General features: G+C 34.9%; 4 protein-coding genes across 5 annotated transcripts; 2 read left to right on the top strand and 2 right to left on the bottom strand.

Annotated features, from left to right (window-relative positions):
- Positions 1 to 16: 16 nt before the first annotated feature.
- LOC108981774 (glutathione S-transferase T3-like) lies at positions 17 to 995 on the bottom strand. The gene is made up of 2 exons (XM_035695625.1): positions 555 to 995; positions 17 to 457 (listed from the first exon to the last, which is right to left on the bottom strand). The coding sequence occupies exons 1-2, from the start codon at positions 993 to 995 to the stop codon at positions 17 to 19; spliced, it is 882 nt and encodes a 293-aa protein (XP_035551518.1).
- A 5,925-nt stretch (positions 996 to 6,920) lies between these two features.
- LOC109013456 (probable pectin methylesterase CGR2) lies at positions 6,921 to 11,097 on the top strand. 2 transcript variants are annotated; one of them, XM_035682950.1, is made up of 7 exons: positions 6,921 to 7,077; positions 8,000 to 8,153; positions 8,349 to 8,388; positions 8,654 to 8,695; positions 9,553 to 9,927; positions 10,180 to 10,235; positions 10,693 to 11,097. In XM_035682950.1, exons 2-7 carry the CDS (start codon positions 8,040 to 8,042, stop codon positions 10,843 to 10,845), a joined length of 780 nt encoding a protein of 259 aa, XP_035538843.1. In that variant the 5' UTR covers positions 6,921 to 7,077; positions 8,000 to 8,039; the 3' UTR covers positions 10,846 to 11,097. The 2 variants fall into 2 exon arrangements, with proteins under 2 accessions (XP_035538843.1, XP_035538844.1); XM_035682951.1 differs by having other exon boundaries at positions 6,957 to 7,077; positions 8,006 to 8,153.
- Positions 11,098 to 12,014: 917 nt separating this feature from the next.
- LOC109013455 (F-box/kelch-repeat protein At3g06240-like) lies at positions 12,015 to 12,798 on the top strand. The gene has a single exon (XM_018995541.2). It carries the CDS (start codon positions 12,080 to 12,082, stop codon positions 12,629 to 12,631), a length of 552 nt encoding a protein of 183 aa, XP_018851086.1. The 5' UTR covers positions 12,015 to 12,079; the 3' UTR covers positions 12,632 to 12,798.
- Positions 12,799 to 19,803: 7,005 nt separating this feature from the next.
- On the bottom strand, positions 19,804 to 20,391 carry LOC109013460 (TLC domain-containing protein At5g14285-like). The gene has a single exon (XM_018995545.2). The coding sequence runs from the start codon at positions 20,389 to 20,391 to the stop codon at positions 19,804 to 19,806; it is 588 nt and encodes a 195-aa protein (XP_018851090.1).
- Between the last annotated feature and the right edge of the window lie 2,098 nt (positions 20,392 to 22,489).

The following is a 22,489-nucleotide window of genomic DNA, read 5'->3' on the forward strand; positions in this document are numbered from 1 at the left end:
ACCTCAGTCTCTCATCCTATTGTCCAATTTTATTTTCCTCCATTTCTCGTTCATATGCCATCTTCTCCGCCTTGAGTCGGAAAAATTCTTTCTCCTGAGCACGTGACTCCTCTAGGAGAGTATACCTTTTCTTGCTGAGCTCCACAAGCTCTTCTGAGGCTCTACCTTGGGCCTTACGTTTTCCTTTCTCAGCTTTTCTTCCTATTGGCCTATCCAATTCGATGACATCATTAGTATCCATATTCTCGCCCTCTGTACCACCCACTGAATCAATGGGTGAATTAGTTGCCACTGCTGATGTACGCGAATATGTAGGGGACATCGTCGACCTTCGCTTTGTCCCGTCCTTTGTGCAACGCTGATTCCATTTCGGCTGGTCTTTCAATAGCTGCCAACAATGCTCGAACTGAAATGCCGTTTTCTCAAGCGATTGGTACATGACCTTCGCTTTGTCAAACTTCCAATTCAAAATGAAAATCAAATAATTAACCAACCCAAAATGCAGATAAAGGGAACATAATGCATATAAATAATAATAAAGTGGATGCTTATACCTTATCTTGCTCAGTCATGCCACTTTGATTCAGCCCTTCAACTTGGGCGAGTTTAGCACAAAATTTGTTCGTCGCCTTTTGAATGGCAGACCACCGATGTATTAAGGACCCAACACTTCGCTCATTTGTACTTTCTTTATAATCATTGAAGTATTGACTAATTTTTTCCCAAAGTTGGGCGTGTTTTTGGTCCGTTCCTTGGATGGCATCAATGCTACTATTCAGCCATGCGGAGACAAGTAACTTGTCTTCTTCGGGGGTGAAGTTTGCACCCCTGGCTGATTTTCTTTGAGAGGGGGGAGGATCTACTTGGGGCGGGGGTGGAGAGTCATCCAAAGTCACGGGATGTTGTTCACCTTGACCAACATAAATGTAGTCAAGTTCAGGCTCCTGAGTCAGGAGGCTGGTGAAGAACATATTTCCATGCTCTCCTGAGTCCATCTCTAAAAATTTGTAAACATAAAACATGTGATACACATGTTAGAAAATTAAGAAAAAAATTTGCAAGTGATTTTTGTAGCCGGCTCAGGAATCCTATGGCAACGTATGACGACACACTTGGCACCCTCCCTTGCATGGTTGCAACAACCGGTTGCCACTATTTATCGGCCATCCGGGTTACCATGCCATGGACCAAAGTGTTCTATCATCATGTTCGGATTGTCTTATCATCACAGCCGAGGGGTTAAGACAACTCAGATCCAATAAAAAATTTAGTTTGAAAACGTGAAAATAAGAGCATTCCCATCCACTTCCCTAAACACTTGTGTGTTTTAAATGTGGCTCAGAATGGGTTACAAAATTTACATCATGTGTGAGAGAGGAGCCCAACATCAAATGGCTGCAAAACCTTACCCAAACCCCACGTGCCTTTTGTGAAAACTATTACAAACTGCAGTATGATCATTCGGGTAAGGATTACCCCGCCATCTCAATGGGGCCCATTAACACTTATGAATTATCTTACTAAACCCCATCATCATAGCCTAACAGTAGACATGCAGCCCCCTCCCTCCCTCCCCCACAAGTAATAATTATTCATCAGTACTAAACACGGCAAAGGTCCCAATAGCACAGACAGATTCACAGCCAGGGGTTAGAGAAGGAAAATCCAATACTAAACAGCATGCAAAGTGCATAAGAACATAAAAACAGATTTTATCTTTGTCAAACTAACAGAGTTTAGTCCATGGGAACAATAATTAAAGAGATAACAATAGCTCAAACCAGCAAACACATGCCACAAACTCAGATTAAATAACTGGTATGAGGTAGGATTAAAAATTGAAGAGAGTATAAGCTAACAGAAAAAGGGAGTATAGGATTAAATAACAGAAAATTGAAGAGAGTGTAGGAACAGAAAATTGAAGAGAGTATAGGATTAAATAACAGAAAATTGAAGAGAAAATTGAAGAGAGTATAGGATTAAATAACAGAAAATTGAAGAGAGTATAGGAACAGAAAATTGAAGAGAGTATAGGAACAGAAAATTGAAGAGAGTATAGGAACAGAAAATTGAAGAGAGTATAGGATTAAATAACAGAAAATTGAAGAGAGTATAGGATTAAAAATTTGTATGAAAAATTGATGCACAAAGCACAATCAATAATCAGTTAATGTCATTAAAAATGGCTTTATATGTGTGGTGATCAGAGGATGACATATATCATTCGGGTGGCTTTGTATGGACATAAACCATTAAAGTTTAATAATACACAACATGTTTGTCTCCATTATATGGATTATGGGGGGCAAAAACAGCACAAACCAAAAGTATATAGCCATATGTACCCAAACATATATGGTCATTGACAAAATACAAATTATATAACAAGAAATATTCATTATAGTCATGTTGAATGATACAAGAAATGTATCATGTTGAATTATAAATTCCTAAACACATACAAGTAATATTTTTCATAAAAAATCATTTAACAAAAATACTACAAACCAACAAGGGAGCTCGAAGCTGGTAATGACAAAATGACAGTAATAGTGCCATAAAAAATAACACCATTTGGTCTCATTGGACAACATGACATGTTTGATGACAACCAACTGGATTATGGTAAATGATTCAAAGGGAAAAAGAGTCGGGCCATACAAAAATGGGGAGTTTTCATACGCACTCAGCTTCAGGAATTAATGACCAAATGATGCACAACACTCCACACAAGCTCCACAAAGCAGAGCAATGTCTGAGATTTATCCATGGCAGACAATAAAGTAACTGTGCCGTGAATGATACATAGCAAAAATTGTTCATTCAAACCGCAGAGCACCCAATAAAATGCAGTGTTTGTATATAGCAGCAAGTCGATTGATGAAATAGCACTAAGAAGTCGATAAATCCAGGAACAAAATAAAACCATGGCAGATACATGCATTCTAAATCCAGTGAATATGGGTCACAGATCCATGAATATTCATACCCTAGAGTAGTAATTGAAATCTAGGGTTCTCGGATTTCAAGTGGCAAAACTGACAAATACAATAGATCATAACAATAAAACTCGAAAATATATGAGATTCACCATGGAAAGAGGCTCAGTTTGTTCAATTTCTGCGAGAGAGGACAGAGTCCATCCATGGAGAGAAGAAGAGGGCGCGAGTTTCATAGAGAAGAGAAAACTTACATTCCTGTGGAGTCGATGAAGAGAAGACACCGTAAATGGTGGCAGACGGGGCGAGAGAGGGCCTCCTTCACGAACGAGGGCGATCGAGAGGGAAGAGAGGAACACGCGGGACCAAGGGCAACATATTTGGGGTTCGGGCGATTTGGGGATGTACAGTGGTTCCCCAAATATGGGGAACGACTGTAGATCCCCGAAAAGTAATCCCTAATTTAGGGAATGGGATGGGAGGCGCCAAAATCAATTTCCCTAAATTTCATCTCTAAATTTTAGAGATAATAGTGTTTTAGGCATCCGGATGGGGATGCTCTCAGACGAGGGTGAGGGAGGGATTGGGTTAAGAGGGTGAGGGATGTCTGCTTTGATGCGGTGCGTCCCATTCCTAGTCTAATGGGTGGGCTACGTGATTCAGCCCCACATCAGACGTACCGCTCAAAAACGTATCGTGTGTATTTAATGTTCGGACTCATATTCTTATGAATAATATTTAATATTATAGACTCTATGTTTATATTAAAGACATGTTTGGACATTTGAATATTTCAGAATTTTGTATAAAAGAAAGAATAAAAATTGAATAAAAATATTATAAAATTAAAAAATTATTTAAATATTATTTTTATATATTATTTTTATTTTGAAGTTTGTAAAAATTATATTGATTTTTATATTTAAATCATAATTATATAATGATTAGTTAAAAACGTAAAAATTAAAAATTAAAAAAATATTTTGTATTTAATGATATCTGAAAATAAAATTATAATAAATTTTGAGAATTTTCAATATCCAAAGATGCCCTAAAAGATTGTAGAGGATGGAAAACAGTTTATCTGTGTCGAATGTTCATCTAAGAGCATTAGCATTGGATTGGCTATCATATTCTTTAAATTTTGACTAATATGTAACTTTTTCACTTTTAGCTAATCATTCAAAACTTGAAGTCTAAATTGTATTAGTCATCACATTCTCTATAATAATAAAATATTATTATTTTTTATTATTTATATTTTTTTATTAATTTTTATTTTATTTTTATAATTTTTAATAACCTCCAACAAATCATATTCATTTTTATTTTCACAATCTAATAATCTATAATATAATAATCTCATATATATATAGATAGTAAAATCTCATATGAATAAAAATATCATATCTATAATATAATAATATTAAAAAATATTTTTAGACTTTCTATAGTTCTTTTCATATTTAAAAAGAAGAATGAATTTACTGTAACTTATAGTTTGGATGAAAATAATTTAATTAATTTTATGTGGAGTAAATATAGATGATATTTATTAAATTTAAAAATAAAAATATATTTAATTAATTCAATGCCAACACTCTAACGTTACAGTATAGAAAGTAATTTTTAATCAAAAATATAAAATAGTTCACTATCTGAGTCTTCTGCATAATAGCAAACTTTGACCCGTGATTCGTAAAGCAGCGCTTCGAATGAATAAAGAAAGGTAGGGCCACAAAGCTTTGGGAGGATGTCCCGTCGATCCGACTGTCAGATGCTCCAATTCGGAGTTTCTGACAAAAAACTGGAATTATACGGTGCTGTACAGACTGTACTGCTTCTTAATTTCATTCATTCATTACCAAAAGCAAAGGAGGCCCCAAAAAATAAAAATTAAAAAATAAAATATTTATAAATTAATGTAGATAATTTATATTAAAATATTTTTATAAATTTAATTTTATCATGTAAATAATATCTATGTGTGTTCTAGATTTATAAATAAATTTATATTTTAAAAAATTCAGATTTAGTTTCTATATATTAATTTACTCATTGATTTAAAATAATTAATTTTTAAATTAATTTAGTTTCAATAAAATGTATTGTACAGACTGTACTGCTTCTTAATTTCATTCATTACCAAAAGCAAAGGAGGCCCCAAAAATTAAAAATTAAAAAACAAAATATTTATAAATTAATGTAGATAATTTATATTAAAATATTTTTATAAATTTAATTTTATCTTGTAAATAATATCTATTTGTGTTGTAGATTTATAAATAAATTTATATTTTAAAAAATTCAGATTTAGTTTCTATATATTAATTTACTCATTGATTTAAAATAATTAATTTTTAAATTAATTTAATTTCAATACAATGTATTGAACAATAATAATAAAATATAAAATGTTAGGGGAGGTCATGCTTAAAAGAAAGGTATATGAAAAGAACATTATGGAAAGTGAGAGTAAGAAAACATAGAAGAGGATGACGGCAAAACAAGGACCATATATTTAATAAATACTTCGTTTGGTTTCTAAAATTTATTTTAATTTATCTCAATTTATCATTATAATTTTTTTAAATTTTAATAGAAAATATAATAAATAATTTAATTTTTTCAAATATCAAAATAATAATATTAAAAAAATAATATTTTAATAATATTTTATCATCTCAACTCAACTCAACTTAATTCAATTCAATATATAAACGCATCCTAATATTGACCACAACTACATGCCTAAAATGTGGTCACGTAAATAACTAAATATTCTAGTATCAGGATCCAATTATACAACAACACGCGTCTAATAGAATATCCCACATCTATAAAATGAGGAAAAAAAAAAAATAGATAGAGATTGCTCGAACTTTGTTTGGATATTAAAAGTATCGGTGATGTTTGAATATATAAGAAATAATAGCTAATAGTTTGTGAAGGAAAATGCTTGGCCAACCGAGAGGTGGTCCTGAGATATTTTTCCGATTCATTTTTTTATTTAGTGATTAGAAAATTATTTTTTAATAATATTATAATTATTTTTAAAATATTTAAGAATATAATAAAAATATACGCGACCCAATTTTTGAATAGTAATAAAATAAATAATATCTGAAAATAATTATATTTCCAAACAAATCATAAAATGAGCTATAGTGAATTTCTATGAACAGTATATGAAGTATGAACAATAGTATTATTTATACAGTATTCTACGTGATGTTATTAGTATTACAAATTGTTAAAAGAGAATTGTTATAGTTATAAAGAGATTTTATAAAAGTAAATTTATAAATTGACGTGATTTCATATGATATGTTAGATCTATTTTATAATAAAAATAATTTTACAATTAAATGTATTACATCATTAAGTCATGTTAATTTATAAATTTAATTTTATAAAATCTATCGGTGGTTAAATTATTTTTGTCGTTAAAATACTCGCATTAAACTCTCAATTTGTGAGATGAATTTTCTTTTATTAAAAAACCCTTACGTGAAGTATATTAATTTTTTTTTATTAATTAAATTGGATAACTCGTGACTTTTTCATATTAATTATTTCATTTTTTTGCTCAGATTGATATTACGAATAGGAACGAACTATTGTTTCATGGATAATTTTGGAGCAGCATTTGGAGGATTGATGTATTTTTTATTTTTCTTCCAAATCCTAACAACAATTCACAGTCGAGAATTGTAAAAAATAATTTGTATTGATATATACATAACATATTATATAATAATATTATAAAATGAGGATATTTTTATAAGATATTTTTATAAAATATTTTTTATTTAAAATATAATTATATAAAATATTATAAAAAATATTGTAAATAAATTATTTTTAAAAAATAATATATAAGAATAAAAATACAAACTAGCCGACACACGATGGAATAAAGTAATTTATATTGAATGATTACCGCGTGCTACCGCGCGCGTTATGCCCACCCAAATACAAAGACACGCACTCCGACATTATAAATTCAATTACACATCTCTCTGTTTGTCTGTGTCTCTCTCTCTCTCTCTGCATCGCAAGCTAAAAAGCGGAACGCGCACAGACATCAGATCTAAGATCCAAATCTCAATGCGGTGCGCTCGTTTCCTTTTCTGAGGTAAAACATCCCAACTCGAATTACTCTTCAGCTACCCGAACTGGGTTTTCAGTATTCGTCTTCGCTTTTGTTATATCTCATATTATTAGTCCGGTTATTGAAACTGTATCAACTGGTTCAAGGAGCCCAACGATTTAAACTGGATCTGAATGCATCGTCTTCTCTTTGGTTTCTTTTGTTATCCGTCTCCTTTTTCTTTTCGATTTGGTGTCATTGAATCTGATGGGCTCAGCTTCCAAGTTCAGTTCTATTTGATTCTAATAACGGTCATGCAGCTAAGTTGATTATGGAATATCCTTATCCCATCTCATTCTATGCTTCTTCTGTTTTCGTTTGCTTGGATAAAGGGTGGGGAGGAAAAGGAATTGAAGTTTTCAATTTTGTCTCTTTCTGAATTTGCGAGCTGGATATACAGTAACACGAGTTTTGTTTTCTTAATGTAAACACGGCCGGCCTTTAAATGTAGAGTTCTGATTTTTTGGGTGGTTGTTTAGATGAGCTTGATGTTCTTATGGCTTCCAAATAGAAGTAACACTTGATTTCCATAAACATGTCTAGTTTATGCAATATTTTTAGTTTGTATTAGTTTGTAATGTTGATTTACGTAATTTTGTAATGGAGAGATTCATCGAATGAATGTTAATACTTAATACCCTTGGACAATGTTTCTGGATAGTTTTTATATTTCAATGCATAGAGAATGTGTGATTTTAATGACCTTATTATGGTAAATTTTGCACTATGCTTGAATAAGAATCTCATGGGGTTAGTGGCTGTGATACAAACTTCTGTGAATAATATAATGGCTATGAAAATCATCTCTACCAAACACTGCTTAACAAATGCTAAGGTTTACAATTTTTACGAGGCTTATCGACTTGTAAAAGCTAACTTTCCTCCTATGTTTTCTTTTCCAAACAAGGTACAGTTTTGTGGACCTTTTGCTTTATAGAAAAGTAGTCATGTCCAGGAGGCAAGTAAGCTCCACACGACGTGGTGGAAGCATTCCGTTTGTGGGAGCCTTAAATTCAAAATCAAAATCTTCTCCCTTATTATCTGTGGGCCTCGTCCTTCTGGTAATGTTCATATGTACACATCGCTTATATTTTTTTGATTCTATAATTTGGTTTTATTCAGTTAGAGGATCATGCTTGTTGGTTACTAACTGTGTTTTTCAATTTCATGCCCGTATTAAAATAGTACAAAAGCTAGCTCAAGCCATTAGTTGATAACCTAATAGTTTCTTCTTTTCTTCTGGTTGGAATTCACAGGGAGCATTCCTTCTCATTGGCTATGCTTCTCGTGGCTCAGGTTTGTATTTGGACTGCCTACACCACTCTACTCATTACGTAAAGTGATTTTTAAATTTTAGCCTCAGCAGGCTAGCCATGCCATATTTGGCTTGCTGCTGTCAAATTTAGCCATGGCGTAGCATGAATTTAGTTGATTTGTTCTTGGGGTACTTTGCTTTTTAGATGAAAACGTTTTTTTCTTCATTTTCTTGTTCTTGAATTATTGCTTTGATTAACTTTATTTTTTGTTTTTTTTATAAGTAACTTTTATTTTAATGATACAGGTTTATTTGGACGAGATAAAGAATCATTTAGTAAGGTTGAAGGTAAATTTATTTGGCCTGCTCTCCATTAAAAACAAAAAAAAAAGAATGCTTATTATTGCCTTGTAACTGAACATGTGAATATATCTTGCCATGTGGTTCTTGGAATTTAGGAACTATATCTGTTCTTTAAACTTCTGAAATACTGAGAACCAAAAGTAATTTTTTTTAAGGAGCTATATTCCTTATGGCTGAGTTCAAGTTGATTTTCTTTTGGGTACACTAGAGGCACACTAAACCTATACCAAGCAGTACATACTTATACTAAGGGTCTATTCTTACAAAAAGAAAGTATGTATTGACAAAAATGGGTGGCCTTCATAGTGAAAAATATTCACTAAGTGTTGCTTTTTCTAGAAACATCAGCCTTTTAAACATGAGATTTTGGTAAGCTTATTAAGCAAGCAATATTTAAATACATTCAATTCTTGAGTTTGTTGCCTATCAAGATCCAAGATTCTCTTTATATGTTATTTTCTCCAAAACTCATAAAAAATACTATTGGATACAATCATTTATATTAGGATGTATAATCTGAGATAAAAAGGGAAATCATTTAGTAAAAAATCCTTACTCATATGCTACTTGAGATAATATGATCTGCTTTACACGATGATCCTATCTGGAGTTGGTCATGTTTTGCTGCCCATTATGTATCTTGTCGAGACAAGTTCTGAATGTCTCAGATGTGTTTCGATCTGTATCAGATTGAAATCAGTCAGTTTAAAATTTTTAGCTGATAAAAGTTCAATTCCTATTGGCCAAAAGCGAGTTTTAAGTTAGTGCAAAGAAATCACCATCCGCAATATGCCCTCAACCATATGTATGAATACAAGTCGGAAATTCATTTCATCTTGCAGGTGACTTTACATGCACGCAAGAAGTTCAGAGAGCAATACCTATGCTAAAGAAAGCATACGGTGACAGCATGCACAAAATTTTGCATGTAGGCCCCGATACTTGTTCAGTGGTCTCTAAATTGTTAAAAGAAGATGAAACTGAGGCATGGGGTGTGGAACCATATGACATAGAGGATGCTGATGGAATTTGCAAGAATTTAGTGCGAAAAGGCCTTGTGCGCGTGGCTGATATCAAGTTCCCACTACCTTATAGAGCAAAATCTTTTTCCCTTGTTATTGTATCAGACGCTTTGGATTACTTGTCTCCGAAATACCTGAACAAGACCCTTCCTGAATTTGCAAGGGTGTCTGCTGATGGTCTAGTTATTTTTACAGGTACTTTTATTTTTTCCTTTTCCTTATTTTTCCTTACCATTGCAACAAATTCAATATTAAATTCACATGTGATGTTATTTTACATTATGACTCTTCTTATAATTGTTCTGAAGTAATTACACTCTAGCCATATCGGTTTTGAACTTTGGTGTGACAATCTCTATGTTTCTCTCCCCCTCTAATTCATGCACACACTACTTTCTTGTTAGTAATGATCTCTGAGTTTTCTTTGCTTTTCAATATTATGTTTAGGTTACCCTGGTCAACAGAGAGCTAAAGTTGCTGAATTATCCAAATTTGGACGGCCGGTAAGTGTTACTCCTATTTCTTTTATGGCATCTCTCAGCTCCTGGGTTGGTTTGATTGAACTACTCTTCCCAATCATGTTCTTGTTGATGTCTTAGATGGGGCACTTTTTAATGGAAAAAAAATTGTTAACTCAAAACCTCCAAACAAATTTCTTTTGTGATTCAACAATCGTTGGCACTTCTACAATATTAAAACCTTTAAGAACTAGGCAGTCATTGATCTGACTTCTGTCATGGCTAAAATCTGTTGGTTCATCATTACCGAGTAAAATGGAAGGGTCAAGGCACACTTTCCTCAAAGTCGCTATATTTATACTTTATTTTCGTGTAATATGGTATTGACAATTGCTCGATTTATACTTTATCTTGTGGTGATATAGTACATGTTTCTGTAGCCATTTTTCTCGATCTCTTATCAATCCTCATTTTGGCTGTTGTTTATACTTTTACTGTGAAGGCAAAAATGAGAAGCGCATCTTGGTGGGCACGTTTCTTTGTCCAAACCAGCTTAGAAGAAAATGAAGCTGCCATTAAGAAGTTTGAACAGGCTGCATCCAAGAATTCGTACAAGCCAGGCTGCCAAGTTTTCCATCTCAACTCATACCATTGATATTTTAAGATTTATAACAACATTTTATTCATGGTAGTAGTTTTGGGGGGGCGATTCTCTCATGCAAAAACAATGCATGAAAAGCATAAAGCAAAAAACTGTCCAGCTCTCATATAAAACGTACTCTCTGGGGGTGATTAGCTTTGGTACCATAGATGTTAAAATGATATTACCTGATGTTTTGTTCTAAACGTTATACAATCAATCTCCATTCATTTTATTAAAAGAAATATAGCCTGAATTTTGCTTTTATATGTATTGTTTCTGTTTTGTTCACCACCATTTTTAGGAAGCTCTCCTGCAAAAATAAATAGCTACAAATTAATGACTAGGGGAGATGTTCAAAATGCGCTGCTCTTTGGGACAAAACATCAAAGTCTCGTTTGGATATAAAAATATTCTTAATCTATCTTATTTCATTATTATAATTTTTTTAAATTTTAATATTTTATATAATAAATAATTTAATTTTTTTAAATTTTAAAATAATAATAATATTAAAAAATAATATTTTATTTAATTCATTTAAAATCATCTCTTCTTAGTTCATTATCCAACAAGCATATGAGACATAATCTTAAATCCAAATTAGTTTTCATTCATTTATGCAAACTATCACCTTGTTTTAAAAATGATAAATATATAACTAGGCTATCATTTCATTATCCTCTTTGAAAAAAAATGATATACTTATAATGATAAAATAATTATAAAATAATTATAGGTGTATCATTTTCTGCTCTCTTCATCAAAAGTGGTAGTGGAATCCTAATAGGCCTGACAAGTGAGATTCAAAAAGGAAAAGTATCGCAGAGGTTAGGTTTGGATATAAAAATATTTTATTTCATCATATTTTATTTAATTATTATAAATTTATTAAATTTATATATAAAATATAATAAATAATTTAATTTTTTTAAATCTTAAAATAAAAATAATATTATAATAATATTTTATTTAAATTTCAAATTTTATTTTAACTCATCTCATTGCACATCCTCACTGTCCAAACCTGCCCGTTTCCCAATTGAGAAATGATACTTGCAGTCGTGAGCGTGCAGTCGCCGTGCAGTCGCTTTGAAAAAAGTGAATAAATAAGGGACCCACCTGAAAAGAAATTAATTTTTTAATAGTAGACCCCACTCTTTTTTAAAGCGACTGTACGGCGTTTGCGCATTCCACGCGAAAACATTTAAAAAGTGCAACACGAAAACATTTTGGGTCAATTGATTTTATGAAAGAAGCGATGTCTAGGAAGTTTCTACCTGAAGAAGTCGTCGTAGAAATCCTCTTGCGATTGCCGGTCAAATCTCTGGTACGATTCAGGTGCGTGTCTAAACGATGGCTCTCACTAATTTCGGATCCCCGATTTGCTAAATCGCAGTTCAAGCGAGCAGCTGACCACATCCAACGACTGCTTTTTCCAACCCCTTTCGGACTTGGATCCCTAGAAGTCGATGCACCATTTGGGGACAGTTCCTCTGTTAGAGAACTGTTCGTCCCTTTTATGGAACCGGGTTTTCGTCTTAACTTGCTAGGTTCTTGTGAGGGTCTGGTTTTTGCGTCTCACTATGACCTTGAGGATTTCTATATTTGGAATCCATCGACCGGAGAGCACCGAAAATTGCCTGACCCTGGGATTTCTCCCCATCCTGACAACGAATACATGTATGGCTTTGGATATGATTCATCCGCAGATGACTATAAGGTTATAGTTATAGTAACCTTTCCTCCCGCTGCGTCACTCTCCCGGATATGTAGGCAAGATTCTCTCCCTAAAGAATAACTCTTGGAAAAGTATTAAAAAACCCGATGATGTATGTAGCAGTTACAGGTCAGAAGGGGCGCTTTGTGGTGGGGCTGTCCATTGGTTAGTAAGTCTCCGACCGGGGGCCAAAATAGCAATCCTTGCGTTTGATTTAGCTGAGGAGAAATTCCGTCAGGTGCCCATGCCCCTTGAAGCAGAGGATGCGGACTACTATGGCATCGCTTGTATTTGTTTGCTTAATCTTGGAGGACGTCTATGTTTAATCCTTCGTTGGCATGCCGAGGAAGAGCTATGGGGGATGATGGAATACGGAGTGCAGAAATCATGGGCGCGTATGTTTAGAATTGACGGAGATTATGGTCCTAAACCACTTTGCATGTCGAGAGGTAATCAGCTTGTTGCAACAAATGATGATGGAAACGTGTTGATTAGGGCTACTCCTGAAGGGAAGATTGTTGAAAGTTGTTTGTTTTGTTGGCATGAACCATCGGCTGTCTTTGTTGAGAGTTTGCTTTCACCTTTTTTTGCTTTGGAGTTTTGAAATCTCATCTCTTAAGAGTCATGGTTGGGGATTTATGTTGCAGAGTATGTTCTTGTTTACATTGTATTCTCCAATTTGCACATGTATTGCTTCCCATGTTGACGTCCATATTAAGGGCGGGTTTGGAATCAGAGATGAGATGAGATGAGTTAGTTTTAGATGAAAGATGAAAGTTAAAAAAAATATTATTAAAATATTATTTTTTAATATTATTATTTTTTAGAAATTTAAAAAGTTGAATTGAGATTTGAAAAAGTTGTAATGATAAGATGAGATGAGATGAAATACTTTACGAATCCAAACGGGGCCTAAATGTTTAGCTGTTATCCATCCAGTCAACTTACCTTCAATAAGATACCTTTAATTCCCACAAAAGAGTGTGCCTTCTCTCTAAACATAGAGAGAAACTCTTTATTCTCTCTAGAAAATCCAAACATTGCATTCGTTGGAGAGGAGGGTGGAGTTGTGGCTCTCACCTTTCTCTCTTTTTCCTTTCTTTTACCGCAATGTGTATGCACTTTTATGATAGTATTTTTTTCTCCCTTTCCACCGCTTTGGTTTTGGTTAGATTTAATGCACATCGGCCGCCATCAGTCGACACGCGCCCCACCACGCCATCCTACAGTAGCTGATCTACTGGGACAGAGTGGAATCGTGCCAAAAAGCTCGGAGCATGGCCCTCATGTGCGACTTGTTTCCGCACATTATCTTCACTCACCGCCGCGCCACGACGTCTTCGCTGGTTACAAGCATCGTATCAGTAGATTCCCCACACCAAGATCTTCCAAATCTGTTGTACCTCGCCTCCCTACCAAGCGTGTGGTTGACACACGCCACCACTGATGCGTGGGAAGATAGATGACTGGCCGCGGATCAATCCATATGATGTCATGCTTTCGACTTTGTTATCGCTTTCCCTAACCAATGGTCTTGAAAAATGGACTACAGACCTCTCCAAAAAATATTTCAAGACAACAAACTGTAGTGCAACCACAACTTTTACCACTTCCAGCAGAGGTTCCACCGCCATCATGGTGGCTTCATATTTCGCATGACTTTGCGAACTGCTAACTACCGTCTTTTAGGACGACGCCCTTTGTGTAGGGCACTAGTGAGAACCAAGAAATTGGTCTAAAAATCCATTTTCTTTTTCTTTTTTTCACCACTTTTACAATGTGGTTATTGTACTAGGACGTTTCTTGTGGAACCTCATCCCCTCCTCATGTATCATCATTTCTGTTTCTAATAGAAATTTAGAAATAAAAATAAATAAAATAAAACTTACATTCAATAATATTTGGGATAACGAAGAATTATATGAGTTTTTTTTTTTTTTAAATATGGTGCAAATTCTTTTCAGCCTTCAAGGGGTTTTTTGGGAAAAAAATTTCATCCCAACATTTTCATTTTGTTGATCTCATTTCATCCAATCTCCTTCTCAAACATAATTTAAATACAAATATTTTCAAATTAATTATTATAACTTTTTCAAATTAATTATTACAACTTTCCCAAACATTTAAATTAAAAAAAAAAATTAACTTTTTCAAATCCTAAAATAAAAATTATATTATAATAATATTTTAACTTTATAATTTTTTTTTAACTTTTTTTTATCTCTCATTTTCTAAAATCTAAAATACACTTAACTCAAACTATCTCACTATTATTCACAAACTATTTTACTATTATTTATAAAATTGTTATCTCATTTTACTCTCCAAGCATATCCTAAACCATTCTAGATGAATTTTATAGATAATAAAAAAATATAAAGGAAGTTGATCAAAAGTGACATTCAATGGATGTTGTATATGAATTTCATTCTACATTTTGCTACAATATTTTCACTAGATGTGGAGTGAACTGCACACTTCACTAAAACATTTAATTAATTTCTCTCTCCTACTTTTTTCCACTACCGATACTTCCATTTATTCATTTTAGTCCATCTCTCTCAAAAGTGGCTTTATCAATGACCCGATGAGACGCATATCAAATTTGACGAGAGAATCTCACACTTCTTTAGAATACCATCTGCAAATAATATTTGACTCTCTTGGTCATATTCTCATAATATAATCTCTTTTCTATTTTTTGAATTGATTTATATTTTGTTTTAGTTTAAAAATTTAGATTAATATGAAATATGACATAATTATATGATATTGTATATTGAGAGATATTGCAAATATTATATGAAAATATCATTAGTAGTTAGAGAAAATATTTGAAATGAATAAAAAATATTAAAAAATATAATATTTAAATAATATAAAAAAAATAGATAATAATTTATGTATAGTATATTATAAAAGTCAATACGTAAAATAGAAAAATTAGATTTTGGTTATGTATATTAAATGATAGTGTAAAGGGATTTTTTTCCCTAAAAAAGGCCCACCAGGTTTCGGCCCAGAGGCTCGGCCCAAGGTGTTTCCCATCCAAGCAAGGGACAAACCGTCAACCATGGAGGGGCGCCGTTAAGCCGACAGGACAGATCAACCTGACACACAACGGTCACCCTCAGGAACAATATATGCACAAAACGCATGAAAAACATGGAGAGCCCTCGATCCCTCGGCAATAGGTCATCTACGGCTCGTATAAATCAGATCAGGGGTCAGGAAACCACACCGCATTAATGACGTTGTTGTTTAAGTCACACACCACATTTATGGAGCTGACACAAAGCTTGACAGCAGGCACAAAAAGAAAAGCATGGACTTACTAACTTATTTACTAGATTCTCTTACTTATTTACTACACTCCAAGAATACTTACTAACTTTGGTATCGGAGGTTACCTGACCCCGAGGCCGCCCTCTCAAAGCCATACTCTTCTCTACCTTATGCTGGGCCCGTTTTCGAAAATCTAAGTTGTCAGAACTTACCTCAAATGTGTGCGAAACACGACGTTAATAGTAGCGCCGTCTGTGGGATCTTAATAGATCTTGCATGTCCTTCATGCACCCGAGACAACCCGTTCCAAGCAACTCAGAGGTTTAGTGAAGCAACTCAAGACATGGAAGTAAGCCAGACGGAGAACCATGCATACGGAAGCGAAAAAATCGTGACAGGAAAAGGCCATGCATGCGCAAATCAAGCACGGCACATGACGGAGGAGACTAGCGTCCTGCCTCCGACCCCCGATAGCGTGGAAGTTACGAGCGAGATTCGATATGAACAAGAGCTCTGAATGGCAGAGCCATTTGGACCACTGGAGCTGGTTAACCTCCACCCAAACCAACCAGAGGCGATGGTGAAGATCAACAGTAAAATGACACAAGAAGCTCAAAAAGCCATGCGACAACTCCTCGCTGAACACCTAGATGTGTTTGCATGGAATCACGGGGACATGCCTAGGATAGCACCTGAAATCATTCATCAGAGTTTAAGTATGGACCCAAAAGCCATAGGAGTGCGACAGAAGCGTCAGTGAGAAAAACAATGTTTCCATAGAGGTGGACTGACTACTGAAGGCGGGGTTCATTCGAGAAGCTTACTACCCGGAGTGGTTGTCGAATGTGGTGTTATTAAAGAAGTAAAGCGGAAAATGGAGAATGTACATTGACTTCACTAACCTCAACAAATCTTGCCTGAAAGACAACTTCCTGCTCTCTTGCATCGACCTCATTGTCGACTCGACGACGGGTCATCGCATGCTCAACTTCATAGACGCCTACTCGGGGTATAACCAAATCCGTATGAAGCCTGAAAATGAAGAGAAGACTTCGTTTATCACAAATCGAGGTATGTACTTCTATAAGTGCAAGGGCCACCTACCAACGGTTGGTCAACTATATGTTCAAATATCATATAGGAAGAAATATGGAAGTCTACGTGGATGATCTGTTGGTCAAAAGCAGGACCTTAAAACAACACTTGGACGACTTGAGAGAGGCTTTTGCGATACTACGGCAGTACTAAACGAAGTTGAACCCAACAAAGTGTGCCTTTGGTGTCGGGTCGGGAAAGTTTCTAGGGTTTATGGTGTCCGGAAAGGGCATTGAGGTCAATCCTGAGAAGGTGGACGCCGTCCTCGACATGGCCCCATTGAGCAACATAAATGAAGTACAGAGGTTGGCTGGGCGAGTGGCCACCCTTAACAGGTTAATCTCAAGATCAACTGACAAGTGTCTACCGTTTTTCAAGGTTCTACGAAAGGCGAAGGCATGGGACGACAAATGCAACTGGGCGTTCGAAGCCCAAAAGAAGTATCTCTCGAGCCCCCTACTCCATAGCCAACCGTAGAGTGGGGAAACCTTGACCTTGTATTTGGTCATGTCCCCCCAGGCGGCTTCTTCAGCATTAGTGCTCGAGGAAGAAAGGATACAAAGACTGGTCTACTACGTCAGCCGGGCATATCAGGAGGCCGAAGCCCGATACCCTCACATAGAGCAATTAGCTTTCGTGTTGGTAGTGACCATGCGAAAGCTGGGCCCGTACTTTTAGGCTCATCCAGTACGAGTCCCAACAGAGACTCCACTTAAGAATGTATTACAACGGCCGGATGCTGCAAGGTGCCTCATGAATTTGGATGGCCGGTAAGTGTTACTCCTATTTTTTGTATGGCATCTCTCAGCTCCTGGGTTGATTTGATTGAACTACTCTTCCCAATCGTGTTCTTGTTGATGTCTTTGATAGGGCACCTTTTAATGGGGAAAAAAAAAAAATTGTTAACTCAAAACCTCCAAACAAATTTCTTTTGTGATTCAACAATCGTTGGCACTTCTACAATATTAAAAACTTTAAGAACTAGGCAGTCATTTATCTGACTTCTGTCATGGCTAAAATCTGTTGGTTCATTATTTCCGAGCAAAATGGAAGGGTCAAGACACACTTTCCTCGACGTCGCTATATTTATACTTTATTTTGGTGTAATATGGTATTGACAATTGCTCGATTTATACTTCATCTTGTGGTGATATAGTACATGTTTCTGTAGCATTTTTCTCGATCTCTTATCAATCCTCGTGTGGGGGTGATTAGCTTTGGTACCATAGATGTTAAAATGATATTACCTGATGTTTTGTTCTAAACGTTATACAATCAATCTACATTCATTTTATTAAAAGAAATATAGCCTGAATTTTGCTTTAATATGTAATGTTTATGTTTTGTTCACCACCATTTTTAGGAAGCTCTCCTGAAAAAATAATAGCTACAAATTAATGACTAGGGGAGATGTTCAAAATGCGCCGCTCTTTGGGACAAAACACTAAAAGTCTATTTTGAATACAAAAATACTATCAATCTATCACATCTCTTCATTACAATTTTATTAAATTTTAATATTTTATATAATAAATAATTTATTTTTTTAAAATTTTAAAATAATAATAATATTAAGAAATAATATTCTAATAATATTTTATTTAATTCATCTAAAATCTTCTCATCTTATTTCATTATTTAGACGAGCCAGCAAAATTAGTTTTCAATCATTTATGCAAACTATCACCTTGTTTTAAAAATGATAAATCTATAATTAGGCTATCATTTCGTTATCATGCTCGAGAAAAAATGATATACTTACAATGATAAAATAATTTTAAAATTATTGTAGGTGTATCATTTTCTTTTCATTTCATCGGAATCCTAATAGACCAGACAAGTGAGATTCAAAAAGGAAAAATATCACTTAGGGTAGGTTTGGATATAAAAAGCATTTTATTTCATCTAATTATTGTAACTTTATTAAATTTATATATAAAATAAAATAAACAATTTAATTTTTTCAAATCTCAAAATAAAAATAATATTTTATTCAAGTTTCAACTTTTATTTCAACTTATCTCATTGCAACTCACTATTCAAGCTTACCTGTTTTCCAATTATATGATTTTTTTTTTCCGAATCTTTATATTTGATCGAATATAAATAAGTTACATAATTTATTTTTTCCTTAAAAAAAAAATTGAAAACTTAAAAAAAAGAAGGGTAAAAAAAGGAGTCAATCCTCGTCAAATGAGGGCCGAGTAGCACCAAAAGCATGAAAATGAGAGTGGACTTTAGGGTCAATTGATTTTATGAAAGAAGAAGCGATGTGTTAAGAACTCATTTGTTCTTACAGGGATAACAATGGAGATGATGTGAATGGATGAATGATGGTAGCTGTAGGACTCTGTAACGCACCGTGTAATGAGGAAGGAAATGGCAATGGAAGTGTACTGCTACTGCAAGGGAAAAACACAGGCCACAAGCAGTAAGATGAAATGCAAAAGAGATACTGAATTGCTACGGGAGTGCCTACAACAATATTCTTGATACCTCACTCTCTCTCTGATTCCTTCTTTATTCTTACATTTCTCTGACATGTAACTACTTTTTGCATTCAGCTCTTCTACGTACAATCGGGAGGTGTAAGCGCGGGGAAATCGTCCTACCACACGTCAGCCTATCAGTTTAAAAAAAAACTAAAACAGATGAAAATAGAAAGGAAGAGCTGCATTCAGAGCTCTTCTCTTCGAAGGGAGGGATCTCTCATCTTCGTGGGTTGAAATTTTTTCTGGGGGTTATTATTTTCTCTGAGGGGTCTCTCGTCTTCCACTATGGTTGCAAATCATCGAGCATGGTAACAACAGTGTTTGTCTTCTTCACTGCCTTGGGCGACTTAGCATTGCTCCTACTGCTATATATACATCTATCTATCTAATTTTCTTGTCCAGTTTTCCCGTTCTTTCTCTGCAAAACTCGGCCCAAATATTCGAAACCCACAATATACTAACAGAAACATCCGTAAGAATTATAGCAATCCAAGAAACCCACACCCACTTTGGGATCACACTCTTCGTAGCCCCACTCGCATAGAATGCAAACATTTTGTACACAAAATACAGTACCATGAGACCCTTGACAATCGAATACACTGTGTAAAAGAGGGTAGACATGAGATCGTACAATTTCGCGGCAAATACGACATCATTCTTCTGAGCATTCGCGAGCATCCAAGTGTTCTGGCACGCGCTAGTGACCTCGGCATGGATGAGGAGTACAAGTATGGCGTAGGCGCCATGAGAGATCAGGTACCGACATGTGAGGAAGACGAAGAGCGTTGCCAAGTGGTTGGCTATGAAGAGGAGGTCTTTGGGGTTGAAGACAATGAAATGGAGAAGGTCCATTAAGAAGTATGCGATGTTATAGTCGATGACTCTGGGGTTCTCTGGGGCTCGGTGTTCAGAGATACAAAATGGAGATTCTTTGGAAGACGAAGGGAGGGGACAAAAACGCACCATTTTCCATTTCACTGAAACGATGCCGTCTCATTTTCCATGTAGACACCGACTCCCCAGCAGTTACGCCCCCGACTGCATATAGCTTTTTTCTTTTGCATTTGCTAAACTGAACTTGATAGACTTGGACTTAACTGACAGACTCCAAAATATAAATGAATGACAAGGCCCTGTGCAGACGCAACCCAAAACACAGGCCAAATGCTGCGTATAAGCCCCTAGACTCTAAAATCCAGTACCAAAATGCATCGTTTGGAGACTATAACTCAAACGGTGCGTATTACATTATTAAAACAAATAACAATAATTCTATGGGCAATCGGGGTGCATCCTCGACGCAGCCCCACATCTGATGTGGCCCATGCCACGTCAGTGTCTTGTTTTAATTATAAAAAAAAAAAATCAAATACGAAACTCAAAAGACCACAAAATTGCAAAGCAAGAAATCACAAAATGCTGAGCTTCGTCCGTCTTCTCCTCTGGGTTTCGTTTTTGAGCTGCAAACTCCCAATTCTCTCCCTTGTCTTCTCGCCCCTTGTTTTCGCACACAGATCGTCTTGAGCATGCTTCATTGGTAACAAAAATGAGTTGCAGAGATTGAAGCTTCTTCTTCTCCCGAGTTGCAGAATCCCGAGCTCTGTCTTCTCCTCTCATCTTGGTCCAAAGTCTCTAGTTTCATCTTCTCCCAAGAGAACAACGATAACTTCAACCTCAACCAATAGACCCAATAGATTAACTTATTATCCAAGAATCATGCTTCGATTCCGCTAGTCCCCGACTCCTAGGGGTGTAACTGGTCCGGTCCGGTTCGGTTTTGGGTAAAATCTAGGACCGAACCGGTATGTACCAGTTTTGTATTTTTCAAAACTGATTACGCACCGGTTATCCTCCTAAACCGGTACTTCCGGTTTTCGGTACGGTCCGGTCCGATTTTTCAGTTTTTTTAAAATGTAAGTTTCACAATTTGTCATTATAAATTTGTTTATAAAAAAAAACTAATTTAAAAAATATTGTTTTATACTTTTATTATAAGTTATATATTAATATTAGTTATAAACTATATATTTAATATTAGTATTCGTTATAAACTTTTAGTGATTTAGTATTAACATTTTATGTAATAATTTATAAATTATAATAAGAAATTATTTCATATATAAATATATATAATTATATATAAAACTTTCACATAAAAAATTATAATTATACATAATATATAAAACTTATATATATTAATATATATAATATTTTGTATAAAACTTATATATACAATCATATAAATATTTTTTTTATATATATTTTTTTTATCAACCGGTCCGGTCCGGTCCGAAAAATCCTAAAACCGGAACCTGACGGTTTTCACATTCTAAGAACCGGTCCCGGACCGGAACCGGTTCAAAACCGGTAAAACCGGTTCAAAACCGATAAAACCGGTTCTGTCCGGTCCGGTCCGGACCGGTTTTCCGGTTTCAACTTACACCCCTACCGACTACCTTTCTCACTCACTACTTCAAGTAGTCTGTTTAGCGTTTTAGGCCTGAGTTCCGTACCAACATCAGGTTACTGGAGACTGCGAGTTCAAGCAAATCGACTCCCACGAAAGGCACCTCCAAATCTCCGACAAATTTCAAGCTAGACACAGGCAACTATTCTATCTTTTCTGATCTATATTTTTCATTTTCATTTTCATTATTATTCTTCATTTGCTGATTTTGAAAATTGTCTTTTACGTTCCTAGATCAGTTCAGCATGCTGATTTTTTTGTTTCGCTTGGTTGCTGAGAAATCTAAATAGTGGTAGATGTTTATGGAATAGTTGGAAGCCAACAGTTGATTGTCGGTGTAGTTTGTTTTCTTTGAATTTCTCTTTCGCTGTAGTTACACATTTTTATTGGCTTTAATATCATTGTCTTTCTGCGTGCGTCCAGTTCTGTGTTGGAATGGGTGGGAGTGAAACCAGAGTGCAAAACAAAGAGTGGAAAAGTATTTCGTTGTAGTCGCCGTCGTCAGTGTCATTCTGTCGCGGTCGTCATCGTGAGGGGGATTGCAACTGCAAAGTATTTTTGTGGATTATTCCAGATGATAGAGATATTGTGTCGGCA

This window comes from Juglans regia, chromosome 11 (genome assembly GCF_001411555.2).
Source record: "Juglans regia cultivar Chandler chromosome 11, Walnut 2.0, whole genome shotgun sequence".
NCBI classification, from domain to species: domain Eukaryota; kingdom Viridiplantae; phylum Streptophyta; class Magnoliopsida; order Fagales; family Juglandaceae; genus Juglans; species Juglans regia.

What these genes read in the sequence shown, in the direction of transcription:
- LOC109013460 (XM_018995545.2), bottom strand. Translation starts at nt 20,391, where the DNA reads ATGGTGCGTTTTTGTCCCCTCCCTTCGTCTTCCAAAGAATCTCCATTT.
- LOC108981774 (XM_035695625.1), bottom strand. Translation starts at nt 995, where the DNA reads ATGGACTCAGGAGAGCATGGAAATATGTTCTTCACCAGCCTCCTGACT. An exon ending in GCATGACTGAGCAAGATAAG is followed by an intron (nt 458 to 554) that starts GTATAAGCATCC and finishes TTGAATTGGAAG; the next exon opens with TTTGACAAAGCGAAGGTCAT.
- LOC109013456 (XM_035682950.1), top strand. Translation starts at nt 8,040, where the DNA reads ATGTCCAGGAGGCAAGTAAGCTCCACACGACGTGGTGGAAGCATTCCG. An exon ending in CTGTGGGCCTCGTCCTTCTG is followed by an intron (nt 8,154 to 8,348) that starts GTAATGTTCATA and finishes TGGAATTCACAG; the next exon opens with GGAGCATTCCTTCTCATTGG. An exon ending in ATCATTTAGTAAGGTTGAAG is followed by an intron (nt 8,696 to 9,552) that starts GTAAATTTATTT and finishes TTCATCTTGCAG; the next exon opens with GTGACTTTACATGCACGCAA.
- LOC109013455 (XM_018995541.2), top strand. Translation starts at nt 12,080, where the DNA reads ATGAAAGAAGCGATGTCTAGGAAGTTTCTACCTGAAGAAGTCGTCGTA.